The 22,362-nt window shown below is 47.6% G+C and overlaps 1 protein-coding gene across 2 annotated transcripts in view; it reads right to left on the bottom strand.

Annotated features, from left to right (window-relative positions):
- The window catches only part of RPS6KA2 (ribosomal protein S6 kinase A2), a 159,437-nt gene that overhangs the window by 83,051 nt on the left and 54,024 nt on the right, over nt 1-22,362 (bottom strand). For both annotated transcript variants that reach the window (XM_060029654.1, XM_060029653.1), the window contains exon 2: nt 5,124-5,240. In XM_060029654.1, the coding sequence (XP_059885637.1) occupies nt 5,124-5,240 (117 nt within the window). The remainder of the gene's footprint in view (nt 1-5,123; nt 5,241-22,362) is intronic.

Genomic DNA, 22,362 nt, shown 5'->3' with positions numbered 1-22,362 from the left:
TTTCTTCACCCAAATTTCAGCTTTGAGTAGCTTAAGTTTACAGCTGGAGCTGGTTTCTAAATGGCTCTTACATAATCTCATGTGGACACAACATCTGCTGGGATACATTGTGACGTGTATCGTGGAGGAAAAGACAATTGTTTGGGAGGCTGAGCTTAAAAGACACATTCATAGTTGTTGAACAAAATTAGTAAAAAAACCAACCAACCAACCTGGGGTATCCGTTACGAACAGAACACCTTCCACGCAGACGAAACAACAGTATTTGCTTTTCCTAACGGTATTTACCAATAGATGCAAAACTCTGCTCTCATGACAGAGACGCGGGTGCAGACAACATGTGTGTCCAGAGGCACAGGTGCTGCCGCGTGTGTGCTTGCAGCTGCACCGCGTGCAGTCGCCACGGATCGCGTTCAAAGCCACAGGGGCTGCGGGACAGAGTGATCTACCCACCGTACTGCAGTGAAGACGACTCATTAGCCCCAAGACGAGGGAACGCTAGTGACGAGAGTAAAACCCCTCTTTCAAAACGAGGGGACAACGGAGAAAAATGAGGACAGGTATATGCAGGATGTGCGTTCAGAAGGTCGAGCCTTTGGAATACCCAGAGTCGGTCTTCTCTGTCCCCCTTTTCATTCCTTTCTCCGCCTCTTCCCCACAATATAAGGGGGGTCCGTAGGAACTCACACATGAATATGTATATGAGGTACATGCGTGGATTCAGAAGTAGGGAAGACTGTCCACTCAAGTCCACACGGAAGGCCGTGCTCACATGGCATCTGACCATGATGGTTTAGTTTCAAGGATGCAAATCTTGCATGGATCGCTTCTCATGAACCTGTTTTCTTTTATTGCAACTCAGGTTTTATTAATAAAAATGAGATGATGGATAATAATGGCTATCTATATTCATCTGTTTTAAAAAGGAGTTCTACTTTAATTTTCAAAAGAACAGGAAAAAAACCTCCACATTACCAATATTTGTCAGGCTCCTGCCACACGCCAGGTCCTGCAAGAAATGCCCTACAGCAAGCAGAGCACCCAACAGGAGACAAACGCATTTCGAGAGAAACAACAAAAATACGGTAACAATTGACTTAAAAGTGGATTTAATACGAGTGAAGAGCTTGTCTCTGTCTGCCCGGGGACAGCCCTCCCGTCCGAGGCATCCCGCACCTCTCGCCTCTTCATCCTTATGTGATTCAGGAACACATGCTAATGTAGTGAGATAAGTTCCCAAACGACCGGACCATTTCAGCAAAGACAGCTGCCGAATCTCTGACACTTAACCCCGGGGACTTTTCACGTGCTCCCGCGTTTTATTTTTAGAGCTGCTTCTTCAGCAGCTCAGCCGGGACTCTGCAAAGCCCTTCCGTGAGCACACGTGGCGACAGATGCGTGTCACCCGAAGCTGCCCTAGTCTCCGTGTATTACCGCGATCAGCCCAATCACTACCTCATTCTCTGAGCGAGATTTTCAACTCTGTCTCAGAACTGGAACCTGGCAACTGGTCTGCAGCGTCCCCTCAACACACGAGCCTGGCAGCTGGTCTGCAGCGTCCCCTCAACACACGAGCCTGGCAACTGGTCTGCAGCGTCCCCTCAACACACGAGCCTGGCAACTGGTCTGCAGTGTCCTCCCAGCGCACGACCCAAGTGCATGGCGGCCATGCGCTTCCAGAGGACGCCAGGGTACCAACCTTCCCCCCAGAGGAAGACATTTACAGATAGTCACGGGGGAGCAAGGACGTTTCTCATCGGGGTTTGATCCCACCTCAGAACACGGGATCACAGTCCGGTCCTTATCTGCCTGGGGAGACCGAGGGGCGGGAGACGAGCCGGGGGCGGGGCAAAGGCGTTGGTTCCACCTTCCGTGAAGGTCTCGGGGAGCATGTGGGCGGCGCCACGCATTTTAACACTCGGACACCCTCTGCCCCGTTCCTCAGCGTGTTTCACTGCCTTCCCACCGCCTGCTTGACCGATAAGGATACTGTCTTCCTCTGCTCCCAAGCACCACCGACCCCCTGCTCTCCGGCCATCACTGAAATAATCATGGTCTGACCAAATTACTAATGGCCAGAAACCGTCCCCATCATTCCCAGCAAATTCCTTCGGGAAACGGGCTACTTGGCTCCCTGGGCTCTGCAGGGCGGAGCGTGGGGATGGCAGTGCACGCTGCCCCTTGTGGGGTCCCGTCTGGGGACAGTCCTGAGGCCGCCGGCCTCACACATCCCTGTGACAGACCCTAACCCGAAGCCGGGGCCCCCCTTGGGGTTGAGCGCTGCTCCTTTCCAGCAACGATCTTCCGGCTGCACGAGGGGAGAGCGGGGGCTGAGGAAGGGGGGTGAAGGGTGCGGGCGGAGGACAGTCACTTGGGGGATTCCCAGCAGCAGGCACGAGCGAGGAGGTCTTGGTGGCGTTTTATCCATTTCCGCGTCTCCAACGGCTGCAGTCACTGAAGGGGTGACAGAAAGAACACAGGGACCCGGTGGGGGGCGAATGTGAGCCCGGAGCCCAGGTTCACGCCAGCTCCCTACTCTCTGGAGTCTCTGCAAGAGACGTCTGTGTAACAGGAGCTTCCTGCAGGATGCAAACACGTAGTCGTGCCCTTCTTCTCTCTTACCGAGAGCAAAAGGAAGATACTCCTGCATAAGGACATGTGATTTCCATTTAGAGATGAAGAATAAAATAATATGGGCGGATATGGATTGCCCCCTCTTGTCGTTAGTTCGGCTTTTATAAAACATTCATAACAAACACTGCTGTGTGGACACATAAGATTTGTCATCGTGGTTCTCTAGTGCCCACCGTTCCCAGGGGACCTCTGGGTGGAGCTTTCCAGAGCCCTGCTGGGTCGGCACAGCAGCCTCGTCCACCGGGAACCCTGTACCTCACCTCCAGTGTCCGCCACGGTCCTGATCCGGTGACCAGGCCCAACACACAGGCAGTGGTTGAGCTCGTGAGTCAGTAGTTAATGGAGGTTAAACATCTGTAGGCATTGCCACTGCCTCTTCCTTTTATTTCTCTTCACTTACTTATTTTAATTTTAATCTCTTAATTTATCTCTTTATTTATTAATATCAGAAGATATTAATCTTTTAAACTTTACTTTTTTATGCCTCATACAATGATGGCTGGGAAGGAAAAGTGTGGAGTGTTACGAAGCTTATCATTCCAAGGGGATTCCGCCCAACACCAGGATTTCGCTGGTTTCCCAAAGAATTTTTTTTTTTTTAATCAAAATTGAAATTCAAACTTTGCAGGGAATTGGAAAAATTCTTTTCTCCTTTCATTTTTAACGCCCAGATCTCTGAGCAGGGCATCGTCAACGTAGCTTTTGTTCAGTCGAGTTTTGCACGGACAGGCTCAGATCCATTTTCCTTGAGCTCAGAAGGCATTTTCCATCTCTGCTGCTTCCAGACACCCTGGCGGGAGGGCGCTCAGTGAAATCAGGGTCCTGAAATAGGCCAGGGCATCAGCCAGTGCCCACCCAGCAACCCTGGGCCCTGCCTGCGAGGTGGGTCCCCATCTCCATCACTGGGGACAGAGGTGATTCAGCTGCACTGGTCCTGTGTGTCCTCAAGAAACAACTCGTGGGCAGCGTCTCTGAAAGGGAGCAAGGGGCACCTTGCTCGTCCCTATTTCCACGTCATGGTTCTTAGAGAAAGACTCATGCCGCTTCTTCTTTTTCCAACATTTCTAGTTAATGGGAAGACAGTCCATTACCACATAAATAGGTGTTCCTATGTCACTATGTTTTAGTAACAGCTTTTTACCCTGAGAGCCTGAAATCTTCATTTCCCTACTTTCATAAATGCCTTATAAGCCATATGAAATAGCCATTTTTGGAGGCCACAACATTTTGAACGCTGGTAATTTCATATGGTTCAAACGGACACGTCTGTAGGTACATTAGTATAAACACGTGTTCCATACCACATTGTGTGGAAAAGAAAAAATAAAATAAAAAAACATTCTACCTTTTAAGCATGGCAAAAGAGAGGTTTCACAAACAATCGAATTTTCGTGGTCTGTAAGAGATTATCTAGAACATCACTAACAAACTATTAATCCTACGTGAAACCGACATGCGCTGGACTTCATCTCGGCACAAAGTCCCATGAAGACTGGGGAAATTTGGTGAATGTCCACATACCACATATACAAAAATAGTTACTTTAAAAAGCCAGGACTCTGTTCTGCTTAAACTCTAGGAAAGGTTGGCTTCATGGCTTGCCTCAGGCCCTCACGTTCTAGAAATCGTAAGTCTGTATAATTTCTAACAGTTACACCAAGGACGTAGAGATATTAGCACTGCCCTGGAATAACTCACTTATCCTCGTGAAAGATGTATTGACATCGTGCGTATGTGGATGTGGCCCTATATAAAGAGACAACTGTTTCTCATTTCCTGAGAGAAATCAGTTTTCATTTTAATTTGAAGGTGAAAAAGAAAGGAAACGAAAAATTCTAGTGCACAGATTCATCGTAGACGATTGCTAGACATCTAGGAGTCATGTCTTATTTAATCCATAGAATAATTATAGAAAGTAGTTCACATGATGTCCCTTTCCTAGATGGGGGAACTGAGGCTTGGACAGGCAGAGTATCTGCACAGTTTACACGGAGGGTGAGGGGAGCCAGCCTGCAGTCCCAGCCTCCTTGACTCTTTGGTGACGGTCATAGGAACCGGTCCCGAAGGGCGCCGCCTTCTCTGTTCCTTTCTTCCTTGTTCTCCTACTTTTTCCTTCTTTTTGAGAAATACCTGTGGGGTATGCACTTCTAAGAAGATGCACGGCTCAAGTTCAAGGACCCTAGCCAGCACGGTGATACGCTAAAGGCCCACGGAAGCTACAGGAGAGGGAAGGTGTGTGGTGTCCCTAAGCTCAGCTCCATGGTCACGGGCTTCAGGCAAACCGAGGCCCCAGCTCCAGCCACCACGGGGCCCGCCATGTGGGCGCTGCCTGTACTTCTCATTCCCTCAGCTTGGGGCCGCCTCTCCCTTGGGCTCAGGAGGCACCTCTGCCGTCTCCTTCACCAGACATTCAAGTGCTTCACCCTGACGTGTGGGACCAGCCCCAGTGGAATGCAACCCACTTGGAGGGAACCATGGTCCTAACTTACCTTTCCATAGGACCCTTGTCCCAAAACTTTTAACAGTTCAAACTGGGAAGGGTCGGCCTTTTCAAAGCCTGCTTTCACATGATGACTGATGTCAATCTCCTTCACGATGCCCTCTTCCTGCAAGAGAAAAATGACAACAATACAAATCAAGGGGTTCCTCTGGATTCGTCCTCTGAAAGTACAACAAGTCGGGTACGTTACGGATTTTCAGGATAGGAGCTTAAAGCGGTGACACCACAGAGCTTTACAAAATCAACCTGCTTTTTATACCAAGGATTCCGCTCGTGAGCCTGTAACTGCTTCCTTTCCCCGTGGAGTTGTGTCACGTGGTCTTACCAATACCTCAGTGAAATCCATTCTGCTTCTTAACAGTTTGGGCAAAATTTTGGACAGGGAGGAATGCGGGAACCATGGAACAAAACGAACCTCTGAGAATCTGTCTTAACGTCTACACTGCTGTGGTCAAAAAGGTTATCAGGGGCTTCCCTGGTGGCACAGTGGTTGGGAGTCCGCCTGCAGATGCAGGGGACACGGGTTCGTGCCCCGGTCCGGGAAGATCCCACATGCCGCGGAGCGGCTGGGCCCGTGAGCCATGGCCGCTGAGCCTGTGCGTCTGGAGCCTGTGCTCCGCAACGGGAGAGGCCACGGCAGTGAGAGGCCCGCCTACCGCAAAAAAAAAAAAAAAAAAAAAAGGTCACCAATAGGGATCTACAGGCAGAAGTAATCTGTGAATGCAGTTCTTTTTCTCCTCCTTCTTATAATTCTACTCTCCCTTATATTTTTGCCAGAGCTAATGCGAAGCATGATTCATTGCCATCCCAGAGCGTATATTTCAGAGGAAGCAGTCAGATAGGATTTTCTGCCAGTCCAGAAGCCTTCCCAGTAGGAAAAAAAAAGGCCTTGATCTTTAAATTAAAACACTGGCAGAAATCACTACAAATTCTCACCAGAGAACTACCTGTCCCCAGAGACGTACTGCTTCCCCTGTAAGGGGCTATGCCACCTATCCACCACCAGCTATTCGACACGGAAAAACTGTAAAGTAGGTGTTTTTCCGTGGGGAGGTGCATGAGGTCACTCGACCTGCTGTGACCCCCTCGGCAGGCAGGTGACCCAGCTCCTGCAGTGCAGCATCCCCGGAGGGGTCCATGCCCCGGACCCCAGGATTCCCGCCCAGGGCCCCGCGTCACCCCTCCTGTGAACAAGCAGCCCAGCACCCAGGCCATCGGGTCTCCCCAGCCCAGCGCATCCCACCAACACGTCAGCATTCACCTTCCTGAGTCACCACTGCCCGAACATTTCGACTCAAAGGCTTAGAAGCAGATCTCTCTTAACATTTCACTTTGTGTAGATTCTTGCTGTCCAAGTATTTACAGCAAACGCACTCAAAGCACATACCTAACCCCCTCCCTGGGACGGGCGTTAAAACCTCAGGCTGCTCCCTGATAACGCTGCGGCGCAGTTAATGCCCCATTTAAAGTCAGTAAGGTCTTGAACAGCAAAGACTCTCAGCTACCCACAGAAAAAGGAACCAAGCGTTTCACATTTTAGATTTTAGAGTTCTGCACTCATAGTGACATTTTGGCTTGAACTTGCTTGAGATATTTTGTTTTCCTCTTTCCCAAGAATTAAAAAAAAAAAAAGAAAGAAAGAAAAAAAAGAGAAAAGGTCTGGAATCCAACGCTGATTGCTGTGTGCACAGGAAACACCCAGATGGGAGCACGGGGAACGTGCCCGGGCTTGTCTGCTTCTAACTGTTTCCAGACTGGACAGTGATATCTTCTGAATCATTTTGTGACTATTGCCTTAAAGGGCAACCAGATATAAAACAGTGTCTGTGCTTCATTTTGAAATAAATGCTTTTCCCTTTTATGAGGCAGGTCATTTTTTCTAAAATTCTATGTGGATTTCAATGCCATTCCCTTAAGAAAATAAAGTCTGTTCCCTCTACATATAGCACTAAAAATTTGGTTTGTAGCATAACTCCTATGAAAGAGTATTTTTTTAAATAACTTGAGAAATCTGTGGGAGAACCTGGTGTCATGGTCAGGCCCTTGCTCTGTAAGCAAGGATTTCAAAAATGTTCTAATGCGAGAGAGAAAAACTAGAGAAATGACACCAACATAGGACAAAATAATTTACGACAGTGGATTTTAGACTCCCTGTTGAAATTCTGACAGATGGAGGAAATTCCTGTGCAGGTATTAGAGACACAGGGGCAGTGATGGAAACGGCCGGAGGGGACCCGTCGCGGTGCCCTCCGTGCTCTGCCCGCACCGAACTCACCCTGGAAGGTAATTTCCTCTGTTCTGAATCATCCGCTTTTCATGTCATTAAAGGGAGAATATTTATGAAAAGTAAACGCAGATTAAAAGTTGTGAAATATTCAATGTTCATTGCAGCTCTATTTACAATAGCCAGGACATGGAAGCAACCTAAGTGTCCATCGACAGATGAATGGATAAAGAAGATGTGGCACATACATACAATGGAATACTACTCAGCCATAAAAAGAAACGAAATTGAGTTATTTGTAGTGAGGTGGACGGACCTAGAGTCTGTCATGCCGAGTGAAGTAAGTCAGAAAGAGAAAAACAAATACCGTATGCTAACACATATATATGGAATCTAAAAAAAAAAGAGGTTCTAATGAACCTAGGGGCAGGACAGGAATAAAGATGCAGACGTAGAGAACGGACTTGAAGACACGGGGAGGGGGAAGGGTAAGCTGGGACGAAGCGAGAGAGTGGCATGGACATATATACACTACCAAACGTAAAATAGCTAGCTAGTGGGAAGCAGCCGCATAGCACAGGGAGATCAGCTCGGTGCTTTGTGACCACCTAGAGGGGTGGGATAGGGAGGGAGGGAGGGAGACACAAGAAGGAGGGGATATGGGGATATATGTATGTGTATAGCTGATTCACTTTGTTATACAGCAGAAACTAACACACCATTGTAAAGCAATTATACTCCCATAAAGAGGTTTAAAAAAACAAGTTGTGAAATATTAATGACAAAGACGTAGAAAATAAGAATCGGGCAAGTGTTAGCTTTGTCTCCAAAAAAGGGGGACAAGGTCATTCTAGAAATCACTGATCTGCATGCAGAATATCACTTCTCAGAAAGAGCAAAGAATAAGTTATTGAACAGGTGACTCGTGAAAGCGCAGAAAAGAACAAGGAATTCACCGAAACTCTGACTCTCTTTGAGCAAGTCCTGCCAGGCTAACCCCGTCCCACTCCGGGCGCTGTTAACGCAGCAGTGAACTGCAGCCTGGCTTTCCGGGGTCCCGCCGGGAGCTCAGGTCAGCAGAGGCCGACATCGCGAGGCATCTCCCATCAGGGCACCACGGCTCCCTCTTCTAGACCCCAAAACAGGACGTCCTCGCCAGGGAATGACATCTTGTTCCAGAGGCTGTGGCCGTGGTGCCTCTGCATCAGAACCACCAGGGAACTCGTTAAAAATGCAGATTCCAGGCCCGGGGCGGGACTACGGAGCCTGGAATCTCTGCGAAGGACGGGGCTTCACCTCGAGCCCCACTCCCCGTCCTGCAGGGTGGTTCCCTGCAGCACACCAACAGGCTGTCCTGTCCGCATGCTTCTCAGGAAACACAGACTGCGTGGTCCCACCGCCGCCCACCAGCTCTTTGAAGGGATTTCCACACTCGCTGCCCCACCTCCCTCCTCTCCTCTCTCACACCCACTGCCACCCATTCTCTTCACCTCATCAAGTCATTAAAACCCTCCACAGGGCTCAACCCAGGGGTCAGACCTCAGAGTCCGCGCACTGGGCACCATCCATCACCCCATCTTCCTCGAAACGCTTCCCTCACTTGGATTCCGGGACATCACGCCCCCCGGGTCTCCCGACACCCCCTCTCTCCCGTCTCCTTATCTCCCTGTCTCCCAACATCCCCTGGACCCCGGCTCTTCTTCCCCGTCATCACCCCCTCGGGACCTAGTCCTGTCTCGGGGGCTTTGTGTTACCGTCTGAACACCGACAGCTCTCAGGTCTGGACCTGCCCCCAGAACTCCAGACGTGAGGCTCATCCCCGGTGAGGTCCTGAGTGTGCGCGTGTAGTCGGGGAGACCTCGGGGGCCGGGAGCCTCCCGGGGCCTCCGTTCCATGTGGGCAGGGGAGAGGGCTACGGGGCAAACCTGGCATTTGTCGCTGGCCCTCTGCCCTGTCAGCTGCTCTGACCTGGGGCCTGGCCTCTGAGTACTTCCTACCACTTCCCAGCTCATCAATGCATTTAACTGTTTCAAAGAGATATTTTATCCATACTTTCAATTGTTTTTAGACAGAGAGCTCACCACACCTAGCCCACCGTACTGCTAGGAACAAAGTTCAGAAATGCTTTGAAAGTGGAGAGAAGTCACCAAGTGGCTCATCTGTCTCTTCCAGGGAGTGAAGACAGGGGACCCTTGAAAAGTCCCTCGGGGAGGCGCACCCCACCCCCAGTAAAGCGTCCAGAATCAACGACACAGGCCGTTCACTACAAAGACCCCCGAGGAGACGGCTGTGCACACGCTATAACACAAGGTAGAAGGACCAGGCGTGAGCCTCAGACTCAGAGCCAGAAGGAACCTCCTCCTTCTAGGCAGGTCCGGTGGCTTCTCCAAGGGAACCCAGGGGCCGAGCCGCAAGCGGATCCCGACCTCCCGGGGCCCGGACGGGATGCAGGCTCCGGGCAGCGCGGCTTCCTCTCCCACCCGCCCGAGGAAGCTTCTGAGACGCAGTGGCTCATGCACTGCAGACTCTTCTCTGCTCTTTAAATTGCCCTTCACACGTCTCCGCCAATGTGTCTGCTCCCGCTGGCGTGAGCAAATGTGAGATGAAATTACAGGACCAGCTGCACTGGTCCAATCGGTTCCTCGGGAAACTATTTCTACTGAAAGTTTCCACTCCGTTTCCAAAGGGCTAAATATAAGCTAAGGCATTTAGGATGGCGACACTCCCCCAACGAGAGTGGGACTCCAGCTGGCTCTACGGGCACTTGCTGGCCTCTAGACAGAACAAGGACGGCCCACTGAAGAAAAACAAAACCCTGCGGGAAGGCACAGGAGCAAGGGAACGAGAAAGGAAAATGCTGGAGGAAACCAGAGGCCGGGGGCAGCGGCTCCGAGACGCAGGAGAAGGACGATGCGCGGAGCGGTGGCCCCTGCCTGGGGTCCACCGGGTGTGGTCCAGGGCCTGAACCGCAGACCCACCTGGTGCAATGCCCGCCTGGATGTTGCAACTCCCCGAGGGACAGATCGTGCAGTGCACGCAGGGCACTCTTTTCTCATGCATCTTGGAATGGCGTTTTCCCTTTTTTTACCAAAGAAAGTGATCCAGCCCCCAGAGCAGTCACGGCAGTAACTCACGCACAGGGACAACCAGCCAGGCGTGTCCGCCTTCAGAAAGAGACCTTGAGCTGCTTCTGAAGCCCCTCAGGGACTGAACTGGGCCGAACTTGGGGCTCAGACATCACAGCAGGGGGAAGTGAAGAAACTCAGAGGAGAGGGGAGGAGAAACGACCAAGACATGTCTCATTTTTATTCTCTGCCTTTTCCTTCCCATCCAGACTTTTGCCCTCTACCTCCCTTTTATTAATTTTGTTATTAAAGGCAAGGTGGACTTTTCCCTCTGTTTTTAAATTAAAGTGCCACCCCTCACGGCTTCTGTCTTTCTTTGCCCTCGTTGCCTGTCTTTCCCTCGAATTATCTCCTCTTCCATCCTTCTGAAAGCCTCTCGGTCTGCTGGTATTTTTATAAATCACAGTCTATGCAAATTGGACGCTCTGGAAGCTGTGATTATAGCGGTGACGGGCAGACAGAGCCGCGTTCCTGCAGGGGCCTCCTTGCACAGAGAGAGGAGGACACAGGCGCCCACAGCATACGCGCTGCAGGCTCCCAGGTTCTGACACCTCGACGCCCGTCAGGTGGGTTAGTTCTAGTAAGTTCCACCAATCCTTGAGCCCCCGGAGAAAGCAACGCTCTGTGGAACATGAGCTGTGAAGTGACAGAGGCCCTGGAACCTGGGTGTGGTGTTTCAGGCGCAGGTTCTAGATGTGGCCATGGACAATTTCCATCTCACCTGGAAAGCCACCTTCAAGGACGTGCTTTGTACAGAGTCACTTTGCACACGGATGAGGAAGTCGCTATCTGCATTTGTCGAGAGGCACTGAGGAATCGCCAAAGGGCCTCAAAACTGTGGATGGAAACGTATGTCGCTATAGGTCCCGAAGCAGAGAAGTTTCCTTACGGAACACACAGCTCTGTATGGCGACAGTGTCTGTCCTGGGGCAGCGGGATGTGTGCTGACGGGGCTAAGTCTTTATTCTTTAGTACAACTTTAAAAATAGTGCCGAGTAAAGAGGGTGATAAAATGATACCAGGCTGCCTGCCTGCCGTGCACCGAACAGGCAATTATCACTGTTTCCCATCCGTCCACATACTCAGAACACTGTCACTTCGGATCTGAGATGTGTGGTGTGAAAGAGAGAGAGGCTGCGCTGAGAGTTGAGAAAAGCTGACAACGTGGGCTTGAAATTCCCAAACGAAAAGCCTCCGCGACGATCACCCACTATCAGTGTAACTATAGTCTCATCCCAGTGAGATCGACTGGGACAGCTTCACGGTTTTTTCCAGAAAAGGGAAAATTTCACTTATCTGAATATCATCATCTCCAAGACTTAATTATTTACATATTTCTGACTTGATATCCAATTTTTTTTTTCAAAATCAACATTTCGGTAAATATCTCTATCAGAACGAGTTGTTGATAACTGTGATGTTTCTGACAGAGGTAAGGACATGCTGAGTCAGCTGGTGTCAGGGACTCTGTGCCCGTGGGACGCGTCCCTCCTGCCAGGCTGTTTTCTGTTCCAAGTCTCTGTATCTATTGTCAACGGAAGGCCCAGCATTCCCCACTCACAACTGTGCTCTCTCCACAACAGAAACGGGCTGAGCTACCTGTACAGACAGCTGGACGTCAATTCTCACTATTCCATGAGGTCAGCTCGTGCTCCTTCTCTAGTAAAAGGTGACAGACTCATAGGGACACGTAACTAGCGGAGAACATCTACCAGCATCATTACAAAGGTTTCACTTATTTTTCTCTTCAGGCATGAAACCAAAGGTCCTCCAGAACCATCCGTAAGAATTTCTTTGCATTCGAAGCTGGTCGTCAGATGGTAGGTTGCAATGTTCAAAAGGGCAAGAATATTCTCAAAGATAACGTGAAAATTCAACGTCTAGTGGATTGTTTGTGTTTTTCTTGCTCTACTGGGAAGAGTATCACTGTACATTTGTGCATGGGAACATTTAAGCCAAAGGTACAAATTGTAACGAAAGTACAGATCCGCCAGCACCCACTGGCACACCAGACATAAACAGTGACTCAAGGGTAAACACCAAACTATAGCAAAAGCTCTGGGCTGTATCCATCCAATCACTCAGACATCCTCCGAAGACACCTGACTCGGGTACCACAGACCAGTACACTGCACCCTCCTGTCCAGCGAGCAGGCACTGATTGGGCATCTCTAAGCAACACTTATGCGGAGAAGGGCCATTTGGTTTCTGCAAAGAAAACACTGCTAAAGTAACAGGCTTTTTTTAATGGTGCAAAAAACACACAGCAACAGTTACTAAAACTGATCGCTATGATTGGGAAAGTCTTATGCTGGAGTGTCTATATTTATAGCCCTTCCTCAAAGTAGAGATCACTTCTTCAAAGAATCCGCCTGCCAATGCAGGGGACACGGGTTCGAGTCCTGGTCCAGGAAGATCCCACGTGCCGCGGAGCATCTAAGCCCGTGCGCCACAACTACCGAGCCTGTGCTCTAGAGCCTGTGAGCCACGACTACTGGTCCCGTGTGCCACGACTACTGAAGCCTGTGCACCTAACGCCCGTGCTCTGCAACAAGAGAAGCCACCACAATGAGAAGCCCACGCACCACAACCAAGAGTAGCCCCCGCTCGCCGCAACTAGAGAAAGCCCGCACGCAGCAATGAAGACCCAACGCAGCCAAAAATAAAAATAAATGAATAAATTTATTTAAAAAAAAAAGGTGACGTTGGTGCCCCTCTCATTAGCAAGCATGTCTGTGATCCTCATGAGGGTGGACAAAGCAGAATCCGTGGGGTGTAGATAAGGATGAATTATTCAAACCGGTAACATCTTAGCAAACGGGAATAACTTGCAAAAGGATCGTAAGCTGCCACTTGGGTGAGTGGAACGACGGCAGCACGATTTAACATGCGGGCACGTGTGCAGGATGAGGTCATGTGTTTGGGAACGCGATGACTGTGCCCTGCAAAGCACTTTATGTTTTGACGGAGAGTCATCAGTCACCAGGCAGGACAGGATCTGAAAGCCACCGAGTCCACGCCTTGGAAAAATATATGCCACTATGAACAGAAAGCCATCGGTCTTACTGGACAGCTGGGCAGACTGGTGGGCACTGAGCGGGAAGTCTGCTTTCATTCACACACCAATTCCACGGTCACCAAGAGGCACACACGTTCACACCGCCTGACCCAGGGATCTCACTCCTCAGACTTTATCAACAATCTGAATATGAAAGCCGTTTGTTACAATGTTTTTTTAAATAAGAGTGAAGAAATGAGAAACAATTTAAATGTCCAGCCAACAGTGGAAGAATTAAGTAAATGATGACATCCACCAAATGAAATTTTACAAAGGCATTAAAAGTGATTACACCATTTACAGTTGCTCCCAGAATAATGAAATACTTAGGAGAAAACTAACAAAACACGTACAGTATCTGTGTGCTGAAAATTCCCGAACGCGACTGAAAATAATCAGAGAAGAGGTAAAAAAAATGAAGGGACATTCATGTCCACAGATTGGAAGACTCAGTAAAGACTATAATTCTCCAAACACTGATCTGTAGGCATAATGCAATTCCCATCAATGTCTGAACAAGGCTTTTTGTAGATACAGATAGGCTGACTCTGAACTTTATATGGATTCCATATATATGCATTCGCATACAGTATTTGTTTTTCTCTTTCTGACTTACTTCACTCTGTATGACAGTCTCTAGGTCCATCCACCTCACTACAAGTAACTCAATTTTGTTTCTTTCTATGGCTGAGTAATATTCCATTGTATATATGTGCCACATCTTCTTTATCCGTTCATCTGTTGATGGACACTTAGGTTGCTTCCATGTCCTGGCTATTGTAAATAGTGCTGCAATGAACACTGTGGTACATGTGTTTTTCTGAATTATGGCTTTCTCAGGGTATATGCCCAGTAGTGGGATTGCTGGGTCATATGGTAGTTCTATTTTAGTTTTTTTAAGGAACCTCCATAGGATATATGTATGCATATGGCTGATTCACTTTGTTGTACAGCAGAAACTAACACAGCATTGTGAAACAATTATACTCCAATAAAGATGTATAAAAAATAAAAATAAAATTTATATGGAGGGGTTTCCCTGGTGGCACAGTGGTTGAGAATCTGCCTGCTAATGCAGGGGACAGGGGTTCGAGCCCTGGTCTGGGAGGATCCCACATGCCGCGGAGCAACTAGGCCCGTGAGCCACAACTACTGAGCCTCCACGTCTGGAGCCTGTGCTCCGCAAGAAGAGAGGCCACGATAGTGAGAGGGCTGCGTACCGCGATGAAGAGTGGCCGCCGCTTGCCACAACTAGAGAAAGCCCTCGCACAGAAACGAAGACCCAACACAGCAAAAATAAATTAATAAACTCCTACCCGCAACACCTTCTTAAAAAAAAAATTTATATGGAAACGCAAATGACCTAGAATCCCTAAAAACAATTTTCAAAAAGAATAATAAAGTGGGAGGAATCACTCTACTGATGTTAAGGCTTACAACGTAGCTACAGTAATCAAGACTGTGAGATACTCTGGTGGAAGGACAGACACACAGACTAACGGAGCAGAACAGAGAGCCTGGGCATGAACCCATCCCATTCAAATACACCCAACTGATTTTTGAGAGGGATGAAGAAGAAATTCAGTGGAGGAAGGAGAGTCTTTTCAACAAACGGTGTTGGAGCACTGGACCTCCAAGGCGAAAAAAAAAAAAAAAAAAACAGACCTAAATCCCGTTTTATACAATGACCTGAAAATGGATCACAGACTTAAATGTAAAACACAAAACTATAAAACTTTTAGGAGAAAAGCTTCAGGACCTAGGAATAAGGGGGAAATTCTTAGATATGATCTCCAAAGCATGAGCCATCAGTAAACGGAGCTTAATCAATGTTTAAAACTTTTGTTCTGCAAAGACTCTGCTAAGAAGATGAAAAGAGAAGCTATAGCCTGGAAGAAAACACCTGCAAACCACTTACGCAACAAAGGTCTTGTAGCTATAACAAATAAAAATTCTCAAAACTCAACAATAAAATAAAACAAATAATCCAATTAGAAAATGGGTAAAAGAGATAAACAGTCATTTCACCAAAGAAGAGATACAAATGGCAAACAAGCGCCTGAAAATACATTCAACATCATTAGCCACGAGAGAAGGGCAAATCCACGTAAGATATCACTACACACCTATCAGTGGCTAAAACAGAAAATATAGCGATAACATCAAATGCCGGTGAGGAGGCAGGGAAACTGGATCTCTCATCCATTGCTGGTGGGAATGGAAAATGGATCAGCTGCTGGAAAACAGTCAGGTAGCTTCTTACAAAATGAAACACGAACTTACCGTACAACCCACTAATTGCATTCTCGCACATTCATCCCAGAGAAATGAAGAGTACGTTCACACAAAAACCTGAATGTGATAGTTCACAGCAGCCTTATACCCAAACAGGAAACAACCCAGACGTCCTCTAACTTAAATGCTTAAGCAAACTGGGACACATCATCGGCAACAATAAAAAGGGACAAACTAAGGATACACACGACACGAGTGAGTCTCCGCAGAATGATGCTGAGTGAAAAAAGCCAATCTCAAAAGATTGTATTTATCCTGATGAAACAAAAATTCCTACTTGGAGGCAAGACAAGAAAAATGTAAACATAAAGCGTCTTCTCTGCCTGTTTGGGCCTCCTCCCTCCCCTCTAGTTTGCTCTGTGTCTGCATTATACATTAACCAGACTTTCCCAACGGCAGTAATACCAGCTCAGCCATGAAGATCAAATTTCTCCTTCTGTGTCAGCCATACAACTCCTTAGAAGACAGCATTCCCTCCTCAATCCTGTAAGGGGTCACGATCACCCACCACTAGCCTTGCAGACAAGCCTTACGTCCAAGGCCAATACATGGATTCCTTTAAAGATAGTGACTGGTGCAGAGCAGTCTGGTAAAACCATCTGGGGAGATACTGAGCCACACCTAAGGGAAGGTCTTAGCTTAAATACCTACTTACGACCTTATTAATGTTACCAGTTACATTACCTGTATTCTGCCTCTTTTACAAGATTATTGGTTCTTGCATTACCAATTGTGTGACTGAGTCTCAGATAAAAATAACAATGATTAGGTGACTTGAAAGGATTCATCAAACATATAGTCCTACAAGATGCATGACTGTAACAGTGTTAACTCGAGATTTGGGAGGAAGCCACAAGAGGGAACTCTTTCCTGGACCACAACAGACCAGTAAGGCAGGTGGTCCACAGGCTTTTGGCTGCTGTTAACGGGGCCTAGTCCAGTAACAGCACTTGGAGTGACCTCTCGACAAAATCCTCCCCTGACCCGGGGATGAGCATTCCTAGCGCCTTGGGGCAAATGGGTCAGGAAACGCCTCCCAAACCTTGGTCAAAATTAAGCCTGAAAGGGAAGGGATTGCAAAATAAAGACTGTTGCCCACCATCCAGTTCTACAAGAATCAAATCATTAGCCACTGCAGTTGCTGACCTACAAGACACCCTGAATGGAATTCAGAACAAAGATAAGGATGAAGCTCTCTGTGCTCTGGGACAACGGGCGGAACCGGCCCTCAGAGAGTTAGATATTCTCAGGAGAAGCTTTTTATGAACCTGGATTCTTGCATCTTCCCATACTTAGAAAAGCACTAAAACCATTAACTAAGATGTCTTCTCCTTGCACATAGCAGTAACCTTCTATCAAGATGTGTGCTTGATTGCCTGTACCCCCTTTGTCAAAATCACATATACACTGGCCTCCCCCTTACTCTTCAGTCCTCAGAGCTCTCTAAGAGACTGTCTCTAGGGTTATAATGCTCAGATTGGCTCAAATTAAAATTTCTATTTCTTTCTTAGATTGACTATTGATTACTTTTTCATCAACAATATGATTCCCATTTGTATAACATCTTTTTTTTTTTTTGGCCGCCTTGGGTCTTTGTTGCTGAGCGTGCGCTCTTCTCTAGTTGCTGTGGGCTACTCTTCATTGTGGTGCGCGGGCTTCTCACTGCGGTGGCTTCTCTTGTTGCAGAGCACGGGCTCTAGGCGCACGGGCTTCAGTAGTTGTGGCGCACAGGCTTAATTGCTCCGCGGCATGTGGGATCTTCCCAGACCAGGGCTCGAACCCATGTCCCCTGCATTGGCAGGCGGATTCTTAACCACTGCGCCACCAGGGAAGCCCTTTATAACATCTTTTTTTTTTTAATTAGTTAATTAATTTATTTATTTTTGGCTGTGTTGGGTCTTCGCTTCTGCGCCAGGGCTTTCTCCAGTTGTGGGGAGCGGGGGCCAATCTTCATCGCGGTGCGCGGGCCTCTCACTGTCGCAGCCTCTCCTGTTGCAGAGCACAGGCTCCAGACACGCGGGCTCAGTAGTTGTGGCTCACAGGCCCAGTTGCTCCGCAGCATGTGGGATCTTCCCAGACCAAGGCTCGAACCTGTGTCCCCTGCATCGGCAGGCAGACTCTCAACCACTGCGCCACCAGGGAAGCCGTATAACATCTTGAAATGACAAAATCTTAGAGAAAAAGATTAGTGGTTGCCAGAGGTAAGGGACTGTGTGCGCGTGTGCAGGTGTGCATGTGTGTGTGTTGCATAAAAGAGTAACAGGAGGGATCTTTGTGGAGATGGAAAAATTCTGCCTTGATTGTGGTGCGGGTTACATGAATCTACACGTGTGATGAAACTGCATAGAACCACACACACACACAAAAGAGCACAGGTAAAACCGGCGAAATCTGCGTAAGTTCTGTTGATTGCATCAAGTGTCAGACTCCTAGTTTTTATCCTGTACTATGGTTATACAAGATACTACCAGTGGAGGAACTGGGGGAAGGGCAGATAGGACCTCTGTACTAGTTCCTAAAACTTTCTGCTATTTTATCATTATTTCAGAATAAAATATTTTTAAAAAGTGATTTTGAAGTCTACTTGCAATGTTGAAGGAGCCTTGTTATAAGATTTTAAATTAAAGAAGGCAGTAAATAAATTTTATGTACATGATGACTATACTGACATTTAAAAGAGCTGTCGGAGAAACATTAATGGGAAATACATCAGGAAGTTAACAGTGACGGTGTTAGAGAAGTATAAGTGGTTAATTTTCTTTCCTTTGTTTTCTGAATCTTTTATATAGAAATGTAAACGTAAGCAAGAAGACTCAGGCTTCCATATAAGGAAATTTAAATCAATAAAGTCACCTTGTTAACCACAGATGTGGGATTCCTATACTCACCCACTGCTATCGCATCCAGCTAAACTGAAATACAATGGAAAGTTTATGTAAAATGAACTGTGAGTTTCGAAAAGCAGATAAGATCAAATAACTTGCTGCAAGAATACAAAAAGATGGAAGCCAACATGAAAGAATTTGGATACCTTTTCTGAATGCAAAGAATAAACCTACCATTTGGTGAAAAAGAAAGGCTCGATATTTTTAAAGCTATTAAAATTTTTAAACTCAACATGCAAGGTTCATCTTGGACGAATACAGTATTTCCAATCAGGGCACAGACGGTAAACACAAGGATGTACAACGCAGAGACCAACACAAACTTCCCAGGCTGGCGGGCTGCCAGGGAGTTAATAGAATTTTTTCCTGGGAGGTGGGTGGTATGAATTTACTGGAAACTGAAAAATGAGGGGAAAAGGTTTAAAAGTGAAATTAGAGATGACTGTCTGCTATGGTGTATTAGACAAAATGACTTGTGTGATAAATTTATTTCTCTTAAATAGTTTCACAGATATAAATATGAAGGGTTTAAATTTTTTTTCTTCAACAGTCATGAGTAGCAATCTAAGCAAGATCAACTGTAGTCACTTTTGTAATGTGTGTGCGTGTCGGATCAATAATCCCTAAACCTTCGAGGGGAGTTTCCACGTGAGTGGCATCCCCCATATAAGGCCAATGCATGAGGGCAATGCTTAGGGCAACAGACTAGAACTACTGTCAATACTCTGGTCCCAGCCATTTTTTCCTGCTAAAAGTAGATCGTCCCAAATATCCTTAGAGAAGACTGCCAATTTGGCTATCAGAGTCTCAGAACACACATGACATGGAGCTAGCCCTGGCCGTATCCCCTTTCTTATCCCGAAGATTCTTACACACAGAATCCAGACAGAGAACAGTCATGACCTTCAGAATTAAGCTTAAACAATTTCAGTGATAATGTGCTTTTATCAGGTTTCCAAACTTTTGAAAAGATGAAACTTTTGGCCAAAAACCTCAAAGAAGTTAGCTGAATAACCACCCCTCTTCCTCTTTTTAAAACCAACTTAGTTGACATTTAAAAAAATTATAAAACATTCTGCTAAAAAACTCAGATACGTGTTAAAGTTTTCAAATGCCCCCATCAGCCCATCCACATCACACTGCCCTCCAACCCCGAGGGTGGAGCTGTCAGAGCTGCGAGAACTCGGCCCCAAGGGACCCCTCAAATGGAACGAAGCTAACTGGTGAACTCCACACATGTGTAAGCTTTTGCCACTACAAGCCAAAGATGCAGATCTCCAAACAGGCACGAGCACAGATGAAGCACGTCAAGTGAGGTGACGAACTGATTTGGTTTAGAGGGTACAGTGGCCTTGTTGCCATGCAGCTCCCTGCGACCAGCATGGCCACGGTTCCCAAAGCACCAGAGACTGAGAATCCAAGGACCCCCTGCAGGGCCACCGAGGGGTCTGGACAATTGAAATTTTACTCCACAGTAGACTCAAGCTGATTGTTACCCAATGACCTGTGAAGCTGTTTGAGAGAAGCAGCTGACCTGCAAACACTTCTTGGAGAAATCAGGGATTACACGCAGGGTAAATACAACATCACTGTCATTATCAGTTGAATCCCCCATCGGCCTGGCCCCTCTGTGCAAATACCTGTTTCGTTCTCGGTGGTACCCTCCTACCTCAAAGCGCCCAGCACACAGCATTTACTCGATACGTGTTTGTACAGGAATAAATGAAGACCTTGTGGGTGCTTTAAGCAAGGTGCACTGAACGCCCTCACGTCTGTTATCCCATGGGATGCTCGGTCCAGAGTACGTCTGCTGAACAAGGCCTGCAGCACGACCGAGCCAACCTGCTGAGGGGCAATGTGATTCATGGTGTAAGACATGGGCTTGGGAACGTCCCACATGCGTGGAGTCGAGATCTGCATTACATACGATTTTGAAATTCAAAGAAATCATATTATAAAAGTTTGTAAAAGTCTATCCTAGCTTGGGTTTTGCCAAAATGCTTCAGCCCTTTCCAGCAATTCGAGATATCTTGCTGTACTTCAAGATCACACCCTTTGTCTACAACAGGCTTCAGTGATGGTGGAGAAAATCCTGAGACTTTTCTGAGACTCTGGTAGTAGTATGTCAAAAATTAACTATTTATCCCAGAAAAAGTGATTTGAAAATTTGTTTAGAAAACTCCTTCTGCTGACGCTATTATCCCAAACTGCTGAGTAAAAGTTCTACCATTTCCTGCAAAGACAACTAATTCTTTACTTGGTGCTACAGCAGTGATGAACCAACCATGACACCTACGCCCTGAACCTCAGATGCAGGCTGGGAGCCTGGCGACAGCTGCAGGTGCTCTGTCACTTCTGCGGTCAAGCTGTGACACGCCGTCAACAGTGTTCACTCTGAACGGTTCCATAATCATTAGCGTATGAGCACACTCATGTAATACTGCTGGATTGAAAATTCTCGCGGTAGGCTGAGCTCACACGCTGTAGGCATCAAGTACCTTGGCCACTTACGCATGTTTTTTTCACACTATTGTTTTGGTTAAACTCCTTGATACAAGCAATGCTTACAAGGACCAGGATTCATTTAAACAGACTGGCGACCACTGGTGATGTCGTGAGTAGCAAGCATCCCGGGCAGAGTAGCAAGGACCCTCCCTCCCAATGCCCTCTCCTCCCTCTCCCCGCTGTGTCCTGCCCCGACTCAGCTGTCCCAGTATCACACGTGCGGTGCATCTCCCCGTCCATGACTTTGTTCCTGAGCCACACGTGGCTTTAACGGACTTGGCCGTTTTCTGTCGGCAGCTACACACTGAGAGGCTGAAGAAGGACAACCAGCCTGCTGTCATCTGTTTCTGAATGTTTCCAAGTTGCTCTTCTTTCCCAGAATGATGGCTTTGGAACTCCAGTGCAAATCCCACTGAGATTTCCAGCATCCTTCTGGATCTTACCCAGAACTGAGCCCCACCGGAAAACTCACAGGTTTAGGTCAGAGACTGTTCATGGGAAAAGAGCATCTGTGTCTAGGAAGGGGCTCTCGCCAGCAAAGTGGCGGCTGAAATTGCACCCAGCCCTCCGTGTGCGTGTGCGTGTGCGTGTGCGTGTGTGTGTGTTTGCGCGCGCACAGGGGGACTCCAGGGAATGATCTCAAGCAGCTCTTGGAGCGAAGAGCTCTTGGAATGATTGGTGACGCAGCTGACACAGTTCATAAGTTCAGCTTTCAGCTACTTCTTCCCACAGAGTGACATAGTTTTCTCATTATCCTTCGAACTTTTCAAATAATGATTCCCTGGGAAATTACTCCTACGCCTTTCCTTAAGTGCGAGCTCTGCAAATTTTCACTAGTTTGTGCACATCTCAACTTCTGTCTCAAGCCTCGTGACTACAATATTCCCAGATCGCCAGGCCCGCTTTATAAGGTGGATGTGAGACAAAGCTTAATCTGTCTCTTTTGTTGTGAAAACACTGGACTGCGAGCTGCTGACTGAATAAAAAGCCCAGGGGAGCTTCCGTGCCCGCCTCTCCCTGGATGCGCACGCTGTTTGGAGGGGGTGGACAGAAAGGCTCAGGAATAATGCCTGCGACTCGAGCCTTCACTGGACGAGAAGACAGAGGCAGAGGTGCTGGTGGCAGTGAGGACACGG

The sequence above is a fragment of the Delphinus delphis genome, chromosome 14 (genome assembly GCF_949987515.2).
Source record: "Delphinus delphis chromosome 14, mDelDel1.2, whole genome shotgun sequence".
Classification (NCBI taxonomy): domain Eukaryota; kingdom Metazoa; phylum Chordata; class Mammalia; order Artiodactyla; family Delphinidae; genus Delphinus; species Delphinus delphis.
This window is presented reverse-complemented; position numbering and strand designations above follow the sequence as displayed.